We start from the raw sequence: 21,737 nt of genomic DNA, 5'->3' as shown, positions 1-21,737 counted from the left end.
CTATGTGCTCATGAGATTGTTATCCTTAGTATAGAGTATATGTTAAGCTCCACTGATACATGAAAACTTTGTAAATAGCAAATAGGGAAAGGGTGAGAATGCAAAGGAGTAGAGGAAAGATAGTGGCAACCAGAGTTCTAGAGATAATAAGGGTTATAGTGTAAAGAGAAGGGGGGGGGGAGTGGGGGGAGTAGTCTGGGACCTGTCAGGGTCTATCAGTATATTTTCAAACATAGGGCCTTTGTTGTCAAGCTTCATAAATACAATGTAATAAATACACCATTGTGTCTATACCATACTGTATATTTTCCCCGTAACATCCCTCATCTTTTTCATTTTTTTAGTGGTCAAAATCAGCAGAAATTTTTTTTTTTTGTATAATTTTTACTTTTTTTTATTTAAAAAAAAAAAAGTATATAATTTAAAATATATAAAGTTGTAAGTAATGTTAAAAGTTGTCTGTCAACATTTTCTGTAACTGATAGTGTTGTTTCCCCTAGGGTTTATGAGATGTAAGTGGTACCTTAGCCTAGATCCACCCATTAAAATGTTTGGATATTGATGCATGGCATTTCCAGGTTAAAGCATTTAGATTTGCCTCATAGGCAACAGCTGACAAGCGGTGAAATACTGAATTGTCAGTCAAAAGTGAAGTCTGTAAACAGGAAGAATTCAAATAGGCAGAATGCCAGAAAAACCAACATAAATTAAGGCAGAAGGTCAAGTAAACCAACAAAAAGACAAACATAAGTAACCAGGGACAAGTCAGAGTTACAGTAAGAATTTGCAAAACAGAAAATTGAAGCACCAGTAAGTAACTACATGAACCAGTTGTCGTCCAGGCCTCACCAAATCTGCAGGTGACATCACATGCATGCTAGAGTGTGACTTTTTGGAATATTTTATTTTATTTTTTTAATTCTTTAGTTAGTAAATCCACCTTTGATGGACACAATGGGGAGGATTAGGGCAATCTCTCGCCCCACCATGTGTAACAGTGGGCAGGAGTTTCTCTCCCCTGCAACTTTTAATTTCACCACAACTGTGAATGAATAAACTACAGGTCCTGTCTGCCACCATGGCAGACAGACTACAAGTCTACTGATGTGTGCACTACTAGTCCTTTGACACCTCCTGCACATAAGTAACAAAGCCTGCACAGAGGTGCGAGTAAAGGGCTGTATCTGCAGGATCCTGACATTGCACGCATAATTTGCTTATTGTGGGTGCAATACTTTGCAGGCTCCTGTGTGTAAAATAAATAAATAATAAATGTAATAATAATAATGCAATAAATGTCTCCCAGCTATTCACTTTCCATAAGGCTAGGTCACATCTGGCAGGAATTTGCATCAGTTTTTTTTTTTTTTTTTTTGACGGAAAACATCTACATTTCCTCTGTTAATTAAGGGCAGACTTGCACTAGTTTCTATTTCACTCTTAAATAGAAACTGGCACATGTGGACCTGAAACAGGTCTATCTTTGTAGTTAATGTGGCACACTCCATTCCTGACAGTTTTCTATTATAATAGTGCAGTAAGCCTGGTTAATTCCCGGGAATATTTACACCACTATAAATTAAACATTGCATACTTATTTTATGTTGGCCAAAATAAACTCATCTTTAACAGTACAACCTTCACACTGCAAAATAAGATAATACTGAGCGGTTGTTAGGTACCTTAGATGCCCCTTGAATGTTTTGGTGTTTGGCTAAACAAGCTATAAGTAATGGATCAAAAGTGGAAGGCAGTGTATAGACAACTTTTATAGATTATGTTGTGGGGTGAAGGATTACAGGTGTTGGGGAGGGGAGGGGGCTGAAACATGAACAGGACATAGTGGATGGGGGAAAAAAAGAAGCAAAGAGTGAGTCCTTCCCCTGACTTCCAATAAGAAGGCATATCAAAGGAGGAAATAATACCTGGTCAAACCTGAGAGGTAACGCCTTTGAAGTGAGATATATAAACCGTATTCTCGTATGAATTTGAAGTTGTGCTACTAGTACAATTTAGAATGGAATGTGTCTTTCTTTTACTTTTTTGAGGCAATAAGATCCTCTGACGTGTGGATCTTATTTACCATAGAGATCTCTAGTTGGAGGATCCAGCGCAATACCAAGTATGCATTGTCTCTGAATAGTGTTCCTGGTGGACTGCTGGAAAGTGACTTCTATTATCTCTATATAAACTAATGCACGTGTTTGTTACTGTTATAAAGCTAAAATGAGCAACTTCTGAAATATTGTACATGCTTTATGTTTCTTAGCCCATTGGAGCACTTCTTTTAGAGCACTGCAGGGTGATGAAAGAAGAGGAGAAATGTTTCTCAATATGTAAGTGTTGTAGTTTACTAAGTGACTAGTTAATATCTTAACTTTGTTAGGTTAGTTTATAAAGCTGTAAATATTAGGGAGTCAGAGAACAATCCTAATGACCGCAAAAAGGCTGACAAAGGTTAGGAACTTGATATTTGATTAATTTTCTAAGCATACCTGCTGCCAGGAGGTATCTATGCTGACCTCAGCATTACATAATGTAAATTAAAAGCAAAAATAATTTGCTTATGTTTAACCAGTTCAACTCTCACACCTATATACACCTCTATGGACCAGAGCAATTTCTACATTTCTGATGTGGGCCTGTTTGTTCGGAGCCACCCTTCCGTGCACACTCCTAGCTGGAAATAAAGTTGTGTCTCCCTATGCTGTGTGTATCAATAAAAAGACATAACCTTATAGACTAGGATTGCAAGTCACTTCCCTGTGCCTTTCTCCTTCAAGAAAACATACTGACAACTGTTTCCTATTAAGTACTCAGTGCATTTGCTTCCTGACGCACAGTTTGGAGAAGAAGCACTGAGGGTATAGAAGCCAGTGGCATTGAAAGTTCTAAAGGGCAATTGTTTGGATAAAAATGTAACAATTTATTGGGGGGTGTATTTGTTGTTGAGTTGAATGTGTTAAGATATAAAACACTGGCAGTTTAGTACTACTTTAAGATAAAAAAAAAGGTAAAACTTATATTTCTTTTTCGGGAAAACAATCTTTCCTGAGTTTTTTTTTTTCAATCTTGTCAGGTTGCTTTAACTGATATTATATTCAGCTTGAAGCTCATTCTTTTGATCTGCAGTTGAATGAAACAGAGCAGATACAAAAATAACAATGTTATTTTGTTTCTCTCTTGCATCTGAACAGTGATTATTAACACAGCTAGACACTGTCTGCAAGTTCAAGGGAGGGGCAGCAGCAGGCAGTACAGCACCTGTCCTGTGTACTTCGATGAAGTCTTGTGTCCACAACTTGTTGAAGTACATCAATTGTCCAGCTACATAATGACTATTATATATTCCCTCAAATATGTCCATATCACCTTTGGTTATTTTTTAAACTATGCTTCTGATACTGATTTCTTTTAGCCTTTATTCAGAGAATGAACAGGGTCAGCAAATGCCCTAGATCAGTGGTGGGCAACCTTTTTTTTCAACTGAGCCAAATCTCGCCAAAACCATGATTGAAATTTATTTTGAGAGCCACATTTTTAAAACTGAAAATACATCTCCCATATAGTAATTCATCCCCCATAGTAATTCATCCCCCATATAGTAATTCATCCCCCATATAGTAATTCATCCCCCATAGTGTAATTCATCCCCCATAGTGTAATTCATCCCCCATAGTAATTCATCCCCCATATAGTAATTCATCCCCCATAGTAATTCATCCCCCATAGTAATTCATCCCCCATATAGTAATTCATCCTCCATATAGTAATTCATCCCCCATATAGTAATTCATCCCCCATATAGTAATTCATCCCCCATAGTAATTCATCCCCCATATAGTAATTCATCCCCCATAGCAATTCATCCCCCATAGCAATTCATCCCCCGTATAGTATTTCATCCCTCGTATAGTATTTCATCCCTCATATAGTATTTCATCCCTCATATAGTATTTCATCCCTCATATAGTATTTCATCCCCCCATATAGTAATTCATCCCTCATATAGTATTTCATCCCTCATATAGTAATTCATCCCTCATATAGTAATTCATCCCCCATATAGTAATTCATCCCTCATATAGTATTTCATCCCCCCATATAGTATTTCATCCCCCATATAGTAATTCATCCCTCATAAAGTAATTCATCCCTCATATAGTATTTCATCCCCCCATATAGTAATTCATCCCCCATATAGTAATTCATCCCTCATATAGTATTTCATCCCTCATATAGTATTTCATCCCCCCATATAGTAATTCATCCCTCATAAAGTAATTCATCCCTCATATAGTATTTCATCCCCCACAGTACTATCCCCCCCCCCCCCCTTCTAGTAAGCCAAGTCCCCCGTGTCAATTCACTTACCTTTTGCGTTCCTCTCGCTGTCTTCCCGCGCCGTTCGGGTCTTCAGGGCGGACTGTGAGAGGAGCCTAGCTCCCCTCCCCTCACGTTCGGCACGCTGCCCCGCCTACACACATCCTGACAGCCACATCCGCGGGCCGGATTAAAAGGTCCGCGCGGACTTTTGGGGCTGCCAACCGAGAGGAGGCAGGGGAGCGGCCGACCGAGAGGAGGGAGGGGAGCAGGCGCCCGGCACACAGAAGAGCCGCATTAGAGTGGGTAAAGAGCCGCATGTGGCTCGTGAGCCGCGGCTTGCCGACCACTGCCCTAGATGTACTAAATCTTTTTTTTTTGGCTTGGTCCTAAAAGTGTGTATATACAAATATATATTTTTTTGTTCTCAGATTTCATGGATGAGCCAGACCGGAAATATGTGTTTGAGTGCAATAACCAAGAACAATGTGATGAATGGGTACAAGCATTAAAAAATGCAAGGTGAGCTTAAACACAATAGGCTACAGCAAGTGCTGTATTTAGTTAATGGCAAACTTTGGCTGCAACAAATGAATCAGTGCATTCCTTTGTATAAGATATGAATGTAGGAAATTCCCTTAGACATCTCACAAGACATGGGGCATATGGATTGATATAAAACAACTTAGAGTACCCTGTATGTAAACATTGGAATAAAAATTATGCCATATCTATTGCTTGCTAAGCTAGCTGGAAAATCTTGAACTCTCAAGTTTATCTTGTGTATGCAGGAAAGATACCACAGTGTTGTAGGTTAAAAAAGGATAACAAAAAACACAAGCAGATATTTATTTTATTTATTTCAGGTACTTGTATAGCGTTGTCAATTTATGCAGCACTTTACATATATATATATATATATATATATATATATATACACACATTCACATCAGTCCCTAACCCTCAAGGGGCGTACAATCTGAGGTCCCTGACTCACATTCATACATACACATACTAGGGCCATAGACAGGATCCAATTCACCTACCAAGCATGTCTTTGGAGCGTGGGAGGAAACAGGAGTACCCAGAGGAAACCCGCACAGGGAGAGCATGCAGACTCCAGGCACGTGATGCCATGGTTGGGATTCAAACCAAGGACCCTAGTACTGCCAGGCGGAAGTTCTAACCATTTAGCCACTGTGCTGAGAGACAGACACACCCATCCACAAGTTTTGGGACACCCCTCTTAATCATTGGATTCAGGTGTTCCAATCACCTCCATGGCCACAGGTGTATAAAATCAAGCACCTAGGCATGCAGACTGCTTCTGCAAACATTTGTGAAAGAATGGGTCACTCTCAGGAGCTCAGTGCTTGGTATTGTGATAGGTTGCCACCTGTGCAATAAGTCCATCCATTACTTCTACCTTAAATACATTTTCTGCCATTTATATAAAAATATACTTAAATCTCTCTACAGCAAAGAGATGTATTGCCATTGGGTCAGTGTCATCAGGCTTTTATTCACATCAAAACTGCTTCTCTCCCAGTATAAGTCTATGGGAATGCAAAAGCAGCTTAAAGTAGGTCAAATGTAGTTCAGAAGCACCTGTCGGTGGTTTCAAGAATTCTAATAGATATGAATGGGCTGCTGGCTGGAGAAGCAGAATAAATGGCCCGTTTGTGGAAGACGAGCAAGGCCTGTGTGAGCAAGGCACCTGTGTGAGCAAGGCCATTCACTGTTTCTCCAGATTCTGTCTGTTCCAGCCTCAGTAAATTTCCCTCATTATGAAATCTACTGTGGGGGTGTGAACAGGTCCTTCATTTATACCTAGCATTTATCACCTACATTTGGAAAATTAGTTTTGGGTGTCATTTTCTTTTTCAATGAAGTAAACGATTTGTTGTGTGTGTTATATGAACTACCCTATTAGGAAAACTGTACAAAAAATAAATCAACAGAAGGAGAAAGTGTGTGTTGTTTGTTTGTTTTTTTTTGTATAAACACTACATTTTTATTTCAGCTATGAATTTATGAGAAGAAGTCTTCTCTTTTATCGCAATGAAATCCTGAAGATGACTGGGAAGGTAAATGAGGTGATAAGAACCAGTAGCGTTTAGTGTAAATGTTATTTGTGATTTACTCTGCTTTGTTTATCCTTGTAGGACCCATTGGAGCAGTATGGAATATCTGCAGAATCACGGTTCCAGCTTGAGCCTCCAGACATGTAAAGCACAATATCCTACTGCTGCCATCTCAAAAAGCTCTTCTTAAGCAATATTTTGTATAAAGCTTTATTTTGAAGACGTTGACAATGCAAGTCATCGTGTTACACTTTATCTCGGTTGGAAACTGGTTATCCTTTATAATGGCATTACATACAAATTAACGGTTTTGAAGGAATGTTTTTGAATCAGGCAAGACACTTAGCACTTTGGTAGCTTTCTTCCAAAAAGAAAAAGAAAAAAAAAACCAAAACCTGCATCAATCTTACACAAATGGGTTTTAAAGCTGAACATTGGGAACAAAAAACTTTTATTACACCATTAACTGCAATAGCCAGTTTTGTCATACATGAAGAAAAAAATCTGCATTTTATTCCTAGAATATTACTAGAACCCCCAAATATATATATATACTTTTTTTTTTTTTTTATTTGCAGCAGAGAACCTAGAGGAAAAAAATGGTGGGTACATTTTTTATGTCACACTGTATTTATGCAGCTTTTTTTTTTAAATGCAAATTTTTGGGGGAAAAAATACACTTTAATGAATTTTAGTGAACACAAACCGAATACGCGATTTTTTGTAAATTATAAATAGATACATGTCACACTTTAAAATTGCAAGCTCCCATGGGACGGCAACAAACTACGGTACTTTAAATTACCCCTCGGTGACTCTTAAAAGCCTTCACAGGTTACCAGTTTAGAGTTACACAGGAGGTCTGGCCCTAGAGTTAATGTTCACACTGTGATGTTCATGATAATACCTCAGATGTGTAGTGCAATCACTGTTTACATATGCGTACGGGACTAACTTGTGCCTTCGCACTTGAGCATGGGGGAAAGGAGTGCTTTAAAGAAAGTGTTTTAAATTATTTTATTTTTTTTACACTGGTCCTTTTTTTTTTTTTTTAATCACTTTTATTGCTATCACAAGGGATGAACAACATCCTTTGTGATAGCATGGGCCCTGATAAATCCTCTTTATGGAGAGATCTGGGGTGTGCTAGGCCCCAGATTTTTCCTCTGACCTCTAAAGTATCAGCTCAAACCAAGATTGGTTTGATCTTCTTTACAAGCCGGCAGAGGCTTGTAAACAAACAAACCAAAGACGGAAGTGATTAAATCCTTGTCGCTTCCGGTTTCTGACATCACATGGTGGGAGTAACGACATCAGTTCTGCCCACTGTGTCCAGCGAAGCTAATGCCACTGGTCACATCTTTACTGGGCTTCCTGATCGGATGGGAGAGCCAGTTAAGGCGGTGGTAGGAGGGGGGCGGGTGTGACCTCCTTCCGTCTCCTGTGAAAGTAATCCAGCAGCTGTACAGCCACTTGGACTACTTTTACCTGACAGGAAAGTGGTCACTGTACAAAATTATGCCAAAATTATGTTTGTAGCCTCAACCATGATCCCGGTATAGCCACTTCAATATGAGGCTGTGTATATATGTACAGTGGTACTGAAGCAGCTAAATATAAAATCTACTTTGTGTGCAGCTAATGCCTATACAAACTCAGATATTAAAAACAGCAGTAACAAGATCACTGTACTGTAGTTGGCCTGTGCAGAGCCTCAAAAGCTCTCCCACTAGAGGCTGCCTGCAGATAACTACAGGAGGGTGGCAAGGGTGGATATCAGACTAATCACTATGCACCTTTAACTGGCCTTTAAAGTGGTTCGAAAGGCAGAAAGTTTTTTCCTATCTTAATGCATTCTCTGCATTAAGGCAAAAAAAAAAAAACCCTGCATGCAGCTTCTCCCTCCAGCCTCCCCTTATACTTACTTGAGCCCAATCTCCATAAATGTGTACAAGAGCAGAAGCTCTCTCGGATCCCTGCCTCCTCATTTGCTCAGACACAGCAGTGAGAGCCATTGGCTCCCGCTGCTGTCAATCAGAGCCAGTGAGGAGGGATTTGGAGTTGAGCCCAAACCCCCCTCCCCCTTTGTGTGTCTTATGGACACACACAGCCGACTCAGAAGCGAGCCTGCATGAGCACTCGTTTTGGGGGGGGGGGAGAGAGGAGTGCCGATGTGGAACCCCAGAAAAAGAGGATCGGGGCTGCTCTGTGCAAAACCTTTGGACAAAGCAAGTATGACATGTTTTGTAAAGGTTTACATTTTATTTTTTAAAAATACCAATCACATTAATTTCAGGAAGCTCCTGCAGAGGCAACAGGAGCAATATTTCACACTGGATTACTGCAAATATCTGGAGGAAATATACATAACACACCAACTTGCAAGTAATATGTATTCCTCTAGACAATATTTGCTTTTCCCCCAGAGTTCAGCTTTAATCATTTCCTGGTTTCAAGCAAACTGAGACTTGTTATGGTCATTATTTCATGATGGAAATCTTCCACTAAAGCTATGTGCTTACCCAGCATTATTCAGGTTCTCTGAACAAGTGCAGCAATATAATTTGATACTCACATAATTTTATAATTAAAGATATGTTACAAGCAACATTTTACTATTGACATGTCATGATTCAACCAATGGATTCAACAATCATTAATAAAAAAAAAAAAGAAAAAATTATTTTATATTTAACGTGTAGAACCTTATTTGATAACAAAACATAAGCTGTACCTGATGATCAGTCCAATGCAACAGTTTTGAAGATATATTGGACACTTCCTGTATACATAACCAAAATAAAAATAGAATATGATTTGATGCACCCAGTGATGTGCCTCCATCCCTTAATATATACATACAACCAATTTATTTGTCCTGGGATTCCAAATGAGGCACAACACACATGACCAACGAATATCTATGTTTCCAACATTTTTAATAAATTACTGTATTTCTCACTCCATAAGACGCACCTAGGTTTTAGAGGTGAAAAATAAGAAAAAAAATATTCTGAACCAATGGACTGCAGACACAGTACAGGAGATGACCAGAGTCTGCGGACACAGTACAGGAGATGACCAGAGACTGTGGACACAGTACAGGAGATGACCAGAGTCTGCGGACATACCCCGTGTTCCAAATTATTATGCAAATTATATTTTTCTCATTTACCTAAATAATTGATGTAAATAACAGTCAGCATAATTCTCATGTTATCAACTATTAAGAGTACAATTCAAATTTTATTGAACAAACCTCCTAATGATAACAGTATTTTTGTTAAACATAAAAAACTTACAATGCACTGTTCCAAATTATTACGCATAGTAAGTTTCAAAATACTTTATAGGTTGTAAAGAACTGAAAATTGTCATTTGTTGTGTTTGCAGCATATTTACTGAAATCAAAAGCTATTTCAATCAAACTTTTAACATTTTAACTTTTTAAACATTTTAACAGGTCATGTTACATTGTAACATAGGACCCCTTATTTAATAGCAGCTTCACAAGTCTTGCATCCATTGAACTTGTGAGTTTTTGGACAGTTTCTGCTTGAATTAGTTTGCAAGATGTCAGAATAGCCTCCCAGAGCTGCTGTTTGGATGTAAACTGCCTCTCACCCTCATAAATCTTTTGCTTGAGGATGCTCCAAAGGTTCTCAATAGGATTGAGGTCAGGGGAGGATGGAGGCCACACCATGACTTTCTCTCCTTTTATCCCCATAACAGCCATTTATGCAGAGGTATTCTTTGCAGCATGAGATGGTGCATTGTCATGCATTAAGATGATTTTATTACGGAAAGCATAGTTCTTCCTTCTGTACCAGGGAAGAAAGTGGTCAGTCATAAACTCCACATTCTTTGCAGAGGTCATCTTTACACCTTCGGGGACCCTAAAAGGGGCCGACCAGCGCTATTCCCATGATTCCGGCCCAAAACATGACTCCACCACCGCCTTGCTGACATCGCAGCCTTGTTGGAACAGGGTGGCCGTCCACCAACCATCCACTACGCTATCCATCTGGACCATCCAGGGTTGCACGGCACTCATCAGTGAACAGGACTGTTTGAAAATTAGTCTTCATGTATTTTTCTGCTTAATGCAGCCGTTTCTGCTTGTGAGCATTGGTTATTGGTGGCCGAATAGAAGGTTTATGCACAGTTGCAAGACTCTGGAGGACTCTACACCTTGATGTCCGTGGGACTTCAGACGCACCAGCAGCTTCAAATATCTGTTTGCTGCTATGTAATGGTATTTTAGCAGCTGCTCTCTTGATCCGATGCATGGATCTGGCAGAAATCTTCCTCAATGTGCCTTTATCTGCACGAACCCGTCTGTGCTCTGAATCAGCCACAAATCTCTTAATAGTGCGATGATCACGCTTAAATTTTCGTGAAATATCTAATGTTCTCATACCTCGTCCAAGGCATTGAACTATTTCACTCTTTTCGGCAGCAGAGAGATCCTTTTTTTCCCCCATATTGCTTGAAAATGGTGCTTTGCTTAATAATGTGGAACACCCTCCTTTAGTAGTTTTTCCTTAAATTGGGCTCATCGGCCAATCTAATTATCACAGGTGTCCGAGATTGTTTTCAGTGATCAAAAGAGCCCTGACACACAATGCCATCCATGAGTTAAACTGAAAAACAAAATATTTAATCTGTGACACTTAAATAGAATTTGCATAATAATTTGGAACACGGTATAGTACAGGGAATGACCAGAGACTGCGGACACAGTACAGGGGATGACCAGAGACTGCGGACACAGTACAGGGGATGACCAGAGACTGCAGACACAGTACAGGGAATGACCAGAGACTGCAGACACAGTACAGGGAATGACCAGAGACTGGACATAGTACAGGGAAAATGCCAGGGACTGCGGACATAGTACAGATGGCCAGAGACTGCAGAGAGTACAGGGGATAACCAAGAGACTGCGGACCTTTGGGGAGGGGGAACGGGTACCTGAAGTTGTCCTTTCTTTAGTGTGGGCACGCTGGCTTCTTCCCGCGCCGGCTTCTGTGACAGCCGGGTGCCCACTGCGCATGCGCGAGAAGCGCTGCGCTTTGTGAATGGCCCGGCGCCTTCTGAGACCTGTCGTGTCCCAGAAGTCGCCGGACCATTCACAAAGCGCAGTGCTTCTCGCACATGCGCAGTGGGCACCTGGCTGTCACAGAAGCCGGCGCGGGAACACTACAGCGCTGGACAGAGGAACAGGTAAGGTCCTGCAGGAGAGAAGAGCTGAGCGGCCGGCCCGGTATTCTGACATGGTGGCAGTGGAAATACTGGACCGGCCGCTCCATATTCGCTACATACGACGCACTGACATTTTCCCCCCTGGAGCGAAAAATACGGTAATAATGTTCTCATTGCATACAAAAAGTGTGCGTGTAAAGGCAGGCGTCCCAATACTGTTAGCAATATAGTGTATATCAACCACTACTGGAGTGGACCACATCCCAAAAGAGGATGTACAGGGTGGTGGAACTCTGCTGCCAGACACATGGCTGCTCTAGGCCCAATGAACTACTGGAAATGATACTAGAGAGGGTAAAGACGGGGTGGCCTCTCCAGAGACAAATATTGGGACTACACCTGAAAATAGGAAAGTGGGGTGAGGAGGGGGGGAGAGAGTAGAGGAGAAATAAAATAGAGGGGAGGGTGGAAGTACCATGGGTGTTTAAGGGTTCCAGGAGGTGCCAGCCAAAAGGTACCAGAGGAAGTTGAGCAGGCCTGGTCAGTGCACGCCAGAGTGAGCGGGGCACCGACCAAATCGCCAGGAGCCATCAGTCCCAGCCGCTGATGGTGGTGAAGTACCCCAGCATCGATAACCCACAACAAGTGGCATACATGAAACATTAAACAAGGAACCTAGAGGCTCAGGCAGAGGTCTAAAGCAGAGGTGTCAAACTGACGGTCCTCCAGCTGTTGCGAAACAACAAGTCCCATCATGCCCCTGTGTGTGGGAGTCATGCTTGTAACTGTCAGCCTTGCAGTGCCCCATGGGACTTTTAGTTCTGCAACAGCTGGAGGGCTGCCAGATTGACACCTGTAGTCCAAAGGGTCAATGGGAATAGAAGGGGTAGCCAAGGACATCCCTGTTCTGGCAACAAGATCCTGGAAGGTATGGGAATGGTGGATGGAGAAGGGGAAAGGAGTGGGAGGAGGAAGGGTGGGTAGGAAAGGATGAAGTAAGGAAGGGGCGGGTGTAGGGAGGAGATTGGGGCTGGTAGGGAAAGGAAGGTGAGGAAGGGGGGATAGGTAAAGATGTGGGAAAAAATGTGAGGGTGGAGCAGCTGGTGGGGTGGGGACATAAACAGTTAGGTCCATATATATTTGGCTTTGTATGCCATCAGAACACATTAAAACAGAACAATCCAAATTAATTTGAAGTGCAGACTTTCAGCTTTAATTCAAGGGGTTGAACATAAATATCAAACACAACTTTTAGGAACTGCAACAATTTTTATACACAGTCCCTCCATTTTCAGGGGCTCAAATGTAATTGGACAAATGAATATAATAAACAAAATGTTCATTTTTAATATTTTGTTGAGAATCCTTTACTGGCAATGACTACCTGAAGTCTGGAGCCCATGGACATTACCAAAGACTGGGTTTCCTCCTTTCTGATGCTTTGCCAGGCTCTAACTGCAGCTGTCTTCAGTTCTTTGTTCATGGTCTTTCTGCCTTTAGTTTAGCCTTCAGCAAGTGAAATGCATGCTCAATTGGGTTGAGATCAGGTGATTGACTCGGCCATTGCAGAATATTCCACAAGCTTCTGGGTTGCTTTTGCAGTGCGTTTTGGATCAACTTTGTTGCATTTGGCTGAATCTGGGCTGACATTATCTCTCTAAGCACTGCAGAATTCATCCAGCTGCTTGTCACATCATCAACACCAATGACCCAGTGCCACTGAAAGCCATGCATGCCCATGCCATCACACTGCCTCCACCATGTTTTACAGATGACATTGTGTACTTTGGATCATGAGCTGTTCCAAGCCGTCGCCACACTTTTTCTTCCCGTCATTCTGATACAGATTAATCTTAGTTTCATTCGTCCAAAGAATGCTTTTCCTGAACTGGTCTGGCTTTTTTAGATGTTTTTTGGCAAAGTCTAATCTGGCTTTTCTATTCTTCAGCCTTATGAATGGTTTGCAGCTTGTGGTGAACCCTCTGTATTTGCTCTTGTGAAGTCTTCTCTTGATTGTAGACTTTGACAATGATACGCCCACCTCCTGGAGAGTGTCCTTCACTTGTCTGAATGTTGTGAATGGGTTTTTCTTTACCAGAGAGAGGATCTTGCGATCATCCACCACTGTTGTCTTCCATGGACGTCCATGCCTTTTGATGTTGCTGAGCTCACCAGTGCATTCTTCTTTCCTCAGAATGTACTAAACTGTTGATGTGGCCACTCGTAATGTTGCTGCTATCTCTCTGATGGATTTGTTTTGCTTTTGAAGCCTTGCAATGGCCTGTTTCTCTTACATGGACAGCTCCTTTGAACGCATGATGTAGGTTCACAGCAATAGATTCCAAATGCAAATACCACACTTAGAATCAACTCCAGACCTTTTACCTGCTTAATTGAAGAAGTAGTAACAAAGGAGTAGCCCACACCTGGCCATCAAACAGCTTTTAATTGTCCAATTACTTTTGGTCCCTTGAAAAAGGGGGGGTGGCTATTCTTAAGAGCTGTAATTCCTAATCCCTTCCTCCAATTTGGACGTACATACCCTCAAATTAAACCTGAGAGTGTGCACTTTCAGGCCATATCCATTATATAACCAAAGCTTAAATATGTTTTGGTGAATACCTGAAAAAAACTAAAATTGTGCCTGTGTCCAAATATATATGGACCCAGCTGTAAATGATCCTACGTGTGATTCCCAAAGAGAATTTGAATTTAGAATTGAATATTCACGAAGAAGATTAGGCCTTCCCTGCCCGTGTCAGCCAAGTCAGCCTGGTAGGAGAAGGGACCAGTAGCAATCTCATACAATCATCATAAACAAACTGTAAGATATATATATATATATATATATTCCTGGGAGGAAGGGACAAGCGTCCAGCAACATGGACATGGGAATGAGGAGCTAAGAGCATTTCAGGGGGCCAAGAGGGAGAGGAGGGAAGAGAGTGTTGGGAGTCCATGTCCAGGGGGTGATGGGTGTTTTAGTGCATCCATAGATTGGAAAGTCTTGGCTAATGGGATTCTTCACATGGAGGGGATCAAAGTCCATTCCTTCTCACTGTGAAAATACTGCAGTCTTGGGCCTTGAGGAATAAGGTAGAGGGTTAGAGTAGGCCCCAGGGGGCTGGTTGAATGTCAGTAGCCAGTCACCAGGCTATGGTAGGGGAGAGTGCAGCTCCCCAGTCAGATTCGCTAAGGGAGAAACTGTAGGAGTAGGGTGGTGAGGGCTCAAAAGTAAAAGGGGGAACATAATGGTACAGCAAAGAAAAAAAAGGGAGAAGGGTGCAATGGTGCAGCCATAGCTGAATCAATAGGGGGGAGAGTTCACCTCCTCTGCCTGAGGTTTTATCATGGAGGTTAGTGGCAAAAGGACCCAGCTGGGTCAAGATGGAGCAAGCAAGACTTACAGCACCAAGGTTCATCCCAGGTCTGAGCATGGGCAGCTGGATGCAGAAGGGGTGCTGGGGATAGAGTATTGGTGACCTCTTGCCTTCTCCCACGAGTGGCTCAGTAGGCTGGCAGGAGACAGCAAGGCGGTGGATTTTTGCTGGGCGCTTCACCAGATGGGAGTAGATGGAGAAGAGGACAGATTGTGCCTCTTCTGCTGCGGCCTCTGAAGGAGAAAGAAAGCTAGAAGTGGAAAGACTTAGTAGCAGTGGCCTTGGAACCGGTGGTTTGGCTTATCCCTGGCCGCTTGCAGGAGAGTTTCCTTGGTGCGATAGCATGTAAACTTGATGATTATGTTGCGAGGCAGACCTTCCGTTCTCTTGGGGCCCAGGGCCCTGTGGAATGCGGTCAAACTCCAGGCGATCAATAGGGATAGCTGGCACCAGTTCCTAAAACAGGGCAGTAGCTGTGGAAGTGAAGTTGGTTACCAACTTAGGGATGCCCCGGAGGCACAGGTCCCTTCTGCAGAACCGATTCTCAAAGTCCTCCTGACGAGGCAGGGTTGCTTCTAAGTCTCTCTTAAGATCAGTGAGATCTTGTTCATTGTTCTCCAGGACCATTGTGGCAGCCATCATCTTGTCTTCTAAGTCATTCGTGTGGGACCCCAACTCGCGGATCTCCTTGGTCAGCAGCGCAGCCAACTTAGACGTGGCAGTCGGTAACTCGGTTTGGAACATAGCCTTAAAGCAAGTCAGGAGATCGGCATCCCACATGGCTGGTAGAGGAGGCATCAGGGGCTCTTCTCGACTCTCCCCTGTCTCTGGGAGGTGAGCAGAATCGTCCGCTACTAGTTGTGACAAGGGATTTGTGCTCATGGCCAGGGCCTCCAAGATGGAGCTGGGCAGGCCGGCCTGGTCTGGGTCCCTGTCCACCTGTTTTGCGCTAGATGCCCAGGTGGGCATTTTGCACTTCCCCATGGGGTACCCTGAGGCCACGGGTGTCCGTGGCTGGGTGATGGGACTGGTGGTGAGCCCTCCGGGAGGCTGTAAGATGTGTCCGGGCGATGAGCAGCAAGTTCAGCATGCGGCCATCTCAAGTTGCTACTTGCAAAAGCGCAGACACCTTTGTATATGAACTGCAAATCACCAGTTCAGAGGTTATAAAAAGTCTACACGCCCCTGTTAAAATGTCAGGTTTCTGTGATGTAAAAAAAAATTACACAGATAAATCATTTCACAACTTTTTCCACCTTTAATGTGACCTATAAACTGTACAACTCAATTGAAAAACAAACTGAAATCTTTTAGGGGGGGGGGGGTACATATAAAAAACTAAAAATAATGTGGTTGCATAAGTGTGCACACCCTCCATCCAACTGGGGATGTAGCTGTAATCAGAATTAAGCAATCATTTTCAAAATAATGTTTAAATGATGGCAGGTGCGTACTGACTCCTATTTAAGTGTCTCTGATTAACTCCAAATAAAGTTCAGCTGTTGTAGTAGGTCTTTCCTGACATTTTCTTAGTCGCATCCTACAGCAAAAGCCATGGTCCGCAGAGAGCTTCCAAAGCATCAGAGGGATCTCATTGTTAAAAGGTATCAATCAGGAGAAGGGTACAAAAGAATTTCCAAGGCATTAGATATACCATGGAATACAGTGGAGACAGTAATCATCAAGTGGAGGAAATGTGGCGCAACAGTGACATTACCAAAAAAATGGACGTCCCTCCAAAAAAAGACGAGAAGAAAACTGGTCTGGGAGGTTGCCAAGAGGCGTACAGCAATATTAAAGAAGCAGGAATATCTGGCAAGTACTGGCTGTGTGGTACATGTTACAACAATCTCCCATATTCTTCATATGTCTGGGCTATGGGGTAGAGTGGCAAGACAAAAGCCTGTTCTTACAAAGAAAAACATCCAACCCCAGCTAAATTTTGCAAAAACACATCTGACGTCTCCCAAAAGCATGTGGGAAGATGTGTTATGGTATGATGAAACCAAGGTTGAATTTTTGGCCATAATTCAAAAAGATATGTTTGGCGCAAAAATAACACTGCACATCACTAAAAGAGCACCATACCCACAGTGAAGCATGGTGGTGGCAGCATCATGCTTTGGGGCTGTTTTTCTTCAAGCTGGAACTGGGGCCTTAGTCAAGGTAGAGGGAATTATGAACAGTTCCAAATACCAGCCAATATAGGCACAAAGCCTTCAGGCTTCTGCTAGAAAGCTGACCATAAAGAGGAACTTCATTTTCAGCATGACGACCCAAATCATACATCCAAATCAATAAAGGAATGGCTTCACCAGAAGATGATGAAAGTTTTGGAATGGCCCAGCCAGAGCCCAGACCTGAATCCGATCGAAAATCTATAGGGTGATCTAAATAGGGCTGTGCACAGGAGATGCCCTCGCAATCTGACAGATTTGGAGTGTTTTTGCAAGGAAGAGTGGGCAAATATTGCCAAGTCAAGATGTGCCATGCTGATAGAATCATACCCAAAAAAGACTGAGTGCTGTAATAAAATCAAAAGGTGCTTCAATAAAGTATTAGATAAGGGTGTGCACATTTATGCAGCCATATTTTAGTTTTTTATTTTTACTTCCCTCCACCTAAAAGATTTCAGTTTGTTGTTCAACTGAGTTGTACAGTTTATAGGTTACATTAAAGGTGGGAAAAGTTCTGAACTTATTTATCTTGGTCTCATTTTTTTACATCACAGAAACCTGACATTTTTTTTTGTTTACAAACGATTTTATTGAATATAAGTAGACAATAAAATAACAGCACATTTTCAAATATTAACAGCAAAAACAAGGCACTTTTGAAAAGTACAATTCAGAAAAATATATTATAATAAGGAAGAGAAGAAACAGAAGAAAAGTAGATTGCAAGTACATGAAATACGTTGATAAGAGAAATTGAATGATACGTCTGTCAACAGTATCTGTCAGTCATTGTTTACTGAAAACGTTATTAATCATGCAATAAATGTCTATAATCCCTCCATGACTCCCATTTTTTATCAAATAAGTGCATCTTATCCAGCAGAGTATAATGAATGCGTTCCATGAGCATTACAGCATCAATTCTGTGTAGGATGGAGGCCAAAGGTACAGTATTGGATCTCCAGTGTAAGGCAATAGACCATAAAGTGGCAATACAAATAGTATGTATCAATCTCATAATGGCATCAGGGACCCCTGGGATATGAGCCCCCAATAGACAAGTCTGAATAGATAAGCATACTGGGGTACCCGCCAGTGAGGTGGCCACCTCGGATATCCTGCGCCAAATCAAAGATATGGACGGGCAATCCCAAAATATATGCACCAAAAGTGCCTGTAAGACCACAGCCCCGAAAACATAGAGGGGACGTTTGTGGGTACAATCTATGTAGTCTTGATGGGGTATAATACCATCTAGTTAAAACCTTAAGGGCCGTTTCATGAACAGAAAGAGATCGAGAGCTTTTACAGATATTATCCACCATGGAATCCCAATCCTCATCCGAAAAAGTGGTACCACTATCCTCCTCCCACCTTTGTCGGTACAACGGAGGCGTATGAAAAAGACAAAGTAAAGATTGGTGATAAAAATTGAAAATAAGACCCCTACCCCTGGGAGAGTCACGGCTGGTACGTTCAAAAAAGGAAACCGGAGAAGACGGTGTAAGGCCAAAATGTGATTCAAAAAAGTGTCTAATCTGTCGGTAACGATGGTACTTGCGAAGGGGAATATCAAAAAGCGCGCGCAGCATATCAAAGTTAATGTAAGATCCTCCTCTTTGAAAATCAGATAATCTGATAAGAGATTGATCATACCACCAACGAAACAGTTGAGGAGAAGAAAAAGCTGGTGCAAAAGTTGGATCACCAAAAAATGAAATACCAGGGGGAATAAGAGAGACCAAATTTAATTTAAATTTGTATGTGGACCAAAGTGTCATTGAATGGGTCACTATGGAGTTATAAAAGGTAAGTGAACATGGAGAGACCCTGGACCACAAAATGCTCGGTAAGTAGAATGGGCGTATGGACTGAGATTCAAACTTGACCCATGGGATCTGAGAGTTAATAGTTGCCCATTGTGATAGCTGCGCAAAACGAGCCGAAAGGTAATATAGCCAAAAATTGGGAAGACCGAGGCCTCCAGTCCGTTGTGAGCGGTATAAAATCACTGAGGCAAAACGTGCACGCTTATTACCCCAGATAAAATTATTAATGGTCCGCTGAAATTGGTTCAGAAACGTTTTTGAGACTGGAACTGGAAGTGCTCTAAAAAGATAAAGAAGTTTAGGCAAAATATTCATTTTAACAGCCGTGACTCTACCCAAGAAGGAAATAGGATAACCATGCCAAATCCTCAGTAGAGTAGATAGACGTGATATACACGGTGGATAATTAGCAGCAAACATATCTGAATAACTGGGAGTGAGATTAATACCTAAATAGGATATCCGGTCTGTAGACCAGCGGAATGGAAAAGAACTGCGGAGAGATGCACTTAGGGAATCAGGAATATTAACCGGCATAACCACCGATTTGGTAAAATTAACAGTAAGACCTGACGTTATAGCAAAATCATTCAGTATGGCACATAAATTAGGCAATGAAGTCAACGGGTTAGTAAGAAAAAGCATAACATCATCAGCATACATGCTCATTTTAAATTGTGAGACTAACAATGGGTAGCCTGAAATATCCGGGTGTGATCTGATCGCTACTGCCAAGGGTTCCAACACCAGTGCAAATAAAAGGGGTGAAAGGGGACAGCCCTGACGGGTACCTCTACTCAATGTGAAAAAGTCTGAATTGCAGCCAGGGAGCTGAATTCTTGTCTTCGGAGAGTCATATAGGGCGTGTATACCGGCTAAAAATTCGTCATTAAAGCCCATTTTTCGTAGCAAGGAAAACATATAGGGCCAAAGAACACTGTCAAAGGCCTTGTTTATATCCAGACTCATCAGCAGGACCTCTTTAGAATGTAAATTGGCATCTTGAATAACATTGAGCGTGAGGCGAATATTATCAGTGATAAATCTGTCAGGGATAAATCCAGATTGGTCCGGAGAGACCAAAGAGGAGATAATAGGGGCCAACCTGTCCGCCAAAATTCGGCTAAATATTTTCAGATCATTATTCATTACTGAGATAGGTCTATAATTTTGTGGTAAGCTGTGGTCTCTCTGTGGTTTGGGTATTAAAGACATGTTAGCCAACAGCATCTCCTCCGGGAACCTACCCCCCTGCAAAACATCATTAAATAAAGTTATCAGATAGGGAGCCAAAGTAGAGGCAAAATGTTTGTAATAACTAGCAGTGAACCCGTCCGGACCTGGCGCAGTAGAGCTTTTTAGGGCGCTAATTGCACGAGTTATCTCCTCCAGAGTGCAGGGGGCATTAAGAGAAGCAACTTGAGAAGGTGTAAGAGCAGGGAGAGGTATAGAATCCAGCCACGAGGCTGCTGGTGAAACAGAGTCCGACCGTGGAGAGGCTAATAGGTTAGAATAAAAGTTTTCAAAAATGCCCAAAACCTCCTGAGGCAGAGATGAGATAGCACCCGAGTTAGTACGCAATTTATAAATATGTGGGGGGCGCATGGAGTGATTCAGTTTCCTTGCAAACATAGTGGAAGCCGAGTTGCTATGTAACAAAAACGAGGCTTTTGACTAGCGGAGAGCTTTTTCAGTTTTTTGGGATAGCAGAGTATTCAATTCTAAGCGCTTTTGAGATAATAACTGTTTATTAAGAAGAGATGGGTTAGCAATATGACTTCGGTAATGTGCTTCCAACTCTCTGGTAAGAAGCAGAATTTGCTGCCATCGTTTTCTATTTCTGGATGAAGCCATAGAAATAAGGCGGCCTCGTAGGACCGCCGTATGGGCTACCCATAATGTGGCTGGAGAAATGTCAGGAGTCGAATTAGATTGAAAATATTCCAAAATAGATGTAGCCACTTCATGGCGGGAGTCAACATCCGTAAGCATAGAATCATTGAGTCTCCATGAGAAGGGAGTGGGTGCAAGTCCCATACATGTGATAGACAAGGCTATAATATTGTGATCCGACCAAGGACTCAAGTGGATGTTAGCTATCCTAGAGTTTGCTAATAAAATAGGGGTGCAATAAATATAGTCTAATCTAGCATAAGAGTCATGTGGGTGAGAATAAAATGAATATTCCCTAGCTCCTACATTATGTGCCCTCCAGGCATCTACTAACTGGAGGGCATCTAGTTTTTTAGTAAGTGATTTTGGGAAGGCGTGGGAAGAGTGCAAGGGTGATTTGCTACCAGGTTGAAATCACCACCCACCAACAGAGGGGGTGACAAAAATCTATCAAGAACATCAAAAAATTTTGAGAAAAAGGTAGCTTGTGCCAAATTCGGTGCGTAAACATTTGCTATTGTAAGTTCTCGGCCTGAAAGGGTGCCCTTAAGAATAATAAACCTACTGTCTGGATCACGGTACACATGTTGAACCTCAAAGGGGATTGAATTATGCAGAAAAATGGCCACCCCTCTACTCTTGGAGGAGTGTAAAGTATAATACCCTTGTCTATAGGATTTATGGAAATATGTCGGGTGTTTTGCGGCTGCAAAATGTGTTTCTTGAAATAAAATAATTTTAGCAACTAATCGCCTATATTGGAGAAAGGCTGTTTTGCGCTTTTTTGGCGAATTGAAACCCTGGACATTATGCGAGATACATTGAATCACCATAATATGCAAAAAT

At 41.9% G+C, this 21,737-nt stretch overlaps 1 protein-coding gene and 1 long non-coding RNA gene across 4 annotated transcripts in view; both read left to right on the top strand.

Moving 5' to 3' along the window:
• PLEKHJ1 (pleckstrin homology domain containing J1) overlaps positions 1–9,232 on the top strand; it is a 33,734-nt gene extending 24,502 nt beyond the window's left edge. The window contains exons 2-5 of one of the 3 annotated variants that reach the window (XM_089690757.1): positions 2,270–2,336; positions 4,755–4,845; positions 6,347–6,410; positions 6,489–9,232. In XM_089690757.1, coding sequence (XP_089546883.1) covers positions 2,270–2,336; positions 4,755–4,845; positions 6,347–6,410; positions 6,489–6,554 — 288 coding nt within the window. In that variant the 3' untranslated portion in view covers positions 6,555–9,232. Of the gene's footprint in view, positions 1–2,269; positions 2,337–4,754; positions 4,846–6,346; positions 6,411–6,488 lie in introns of those variants that run through there. The other 2 variants (XM_089690756.1, XR_016315036.1) reach the window with 2 other exon arrangements.
• Positions 9,233–12,676: 3,444 nt separating this feature from the next.
• On the top strand, positions 12,677–18,008 carry LOC149451396 (uncharacterized). The gene is made up of 2 exons (XR_016315035.1): positions 12,677–15,826; positions 17,810–18,008. It is a non-coding gene; the product is annotated as an uncharacterized LOC149451396 (long non-coding RNA).
• The last annotated feature ends 3,729 nt before the right edge of the window (positions 18,009–21,737 follow it).

The sequence above is a fragment of the Staurois parvus genome, unplaced genomic scaffold, assembly GCF_062004578.1.
Source record: "Staurois parvus isolate SC_StPar_1 unplaced genomic scaffold, SC_StPar_1.0 ptg000541l, whole genome shotgun sequence".
NCBI classification, from domain to species: domain Eukaryota; kingdom Metazoa; phylum Chordata; class Amphibia; order Anura; family Ranidae; genus Staurois; species Staurois parvus.
The sequence above is the reverse complement of the archived record's forward strand: the minus strand, read 5'-3'. Positions and strand labels throughout refer to the sequence as shown.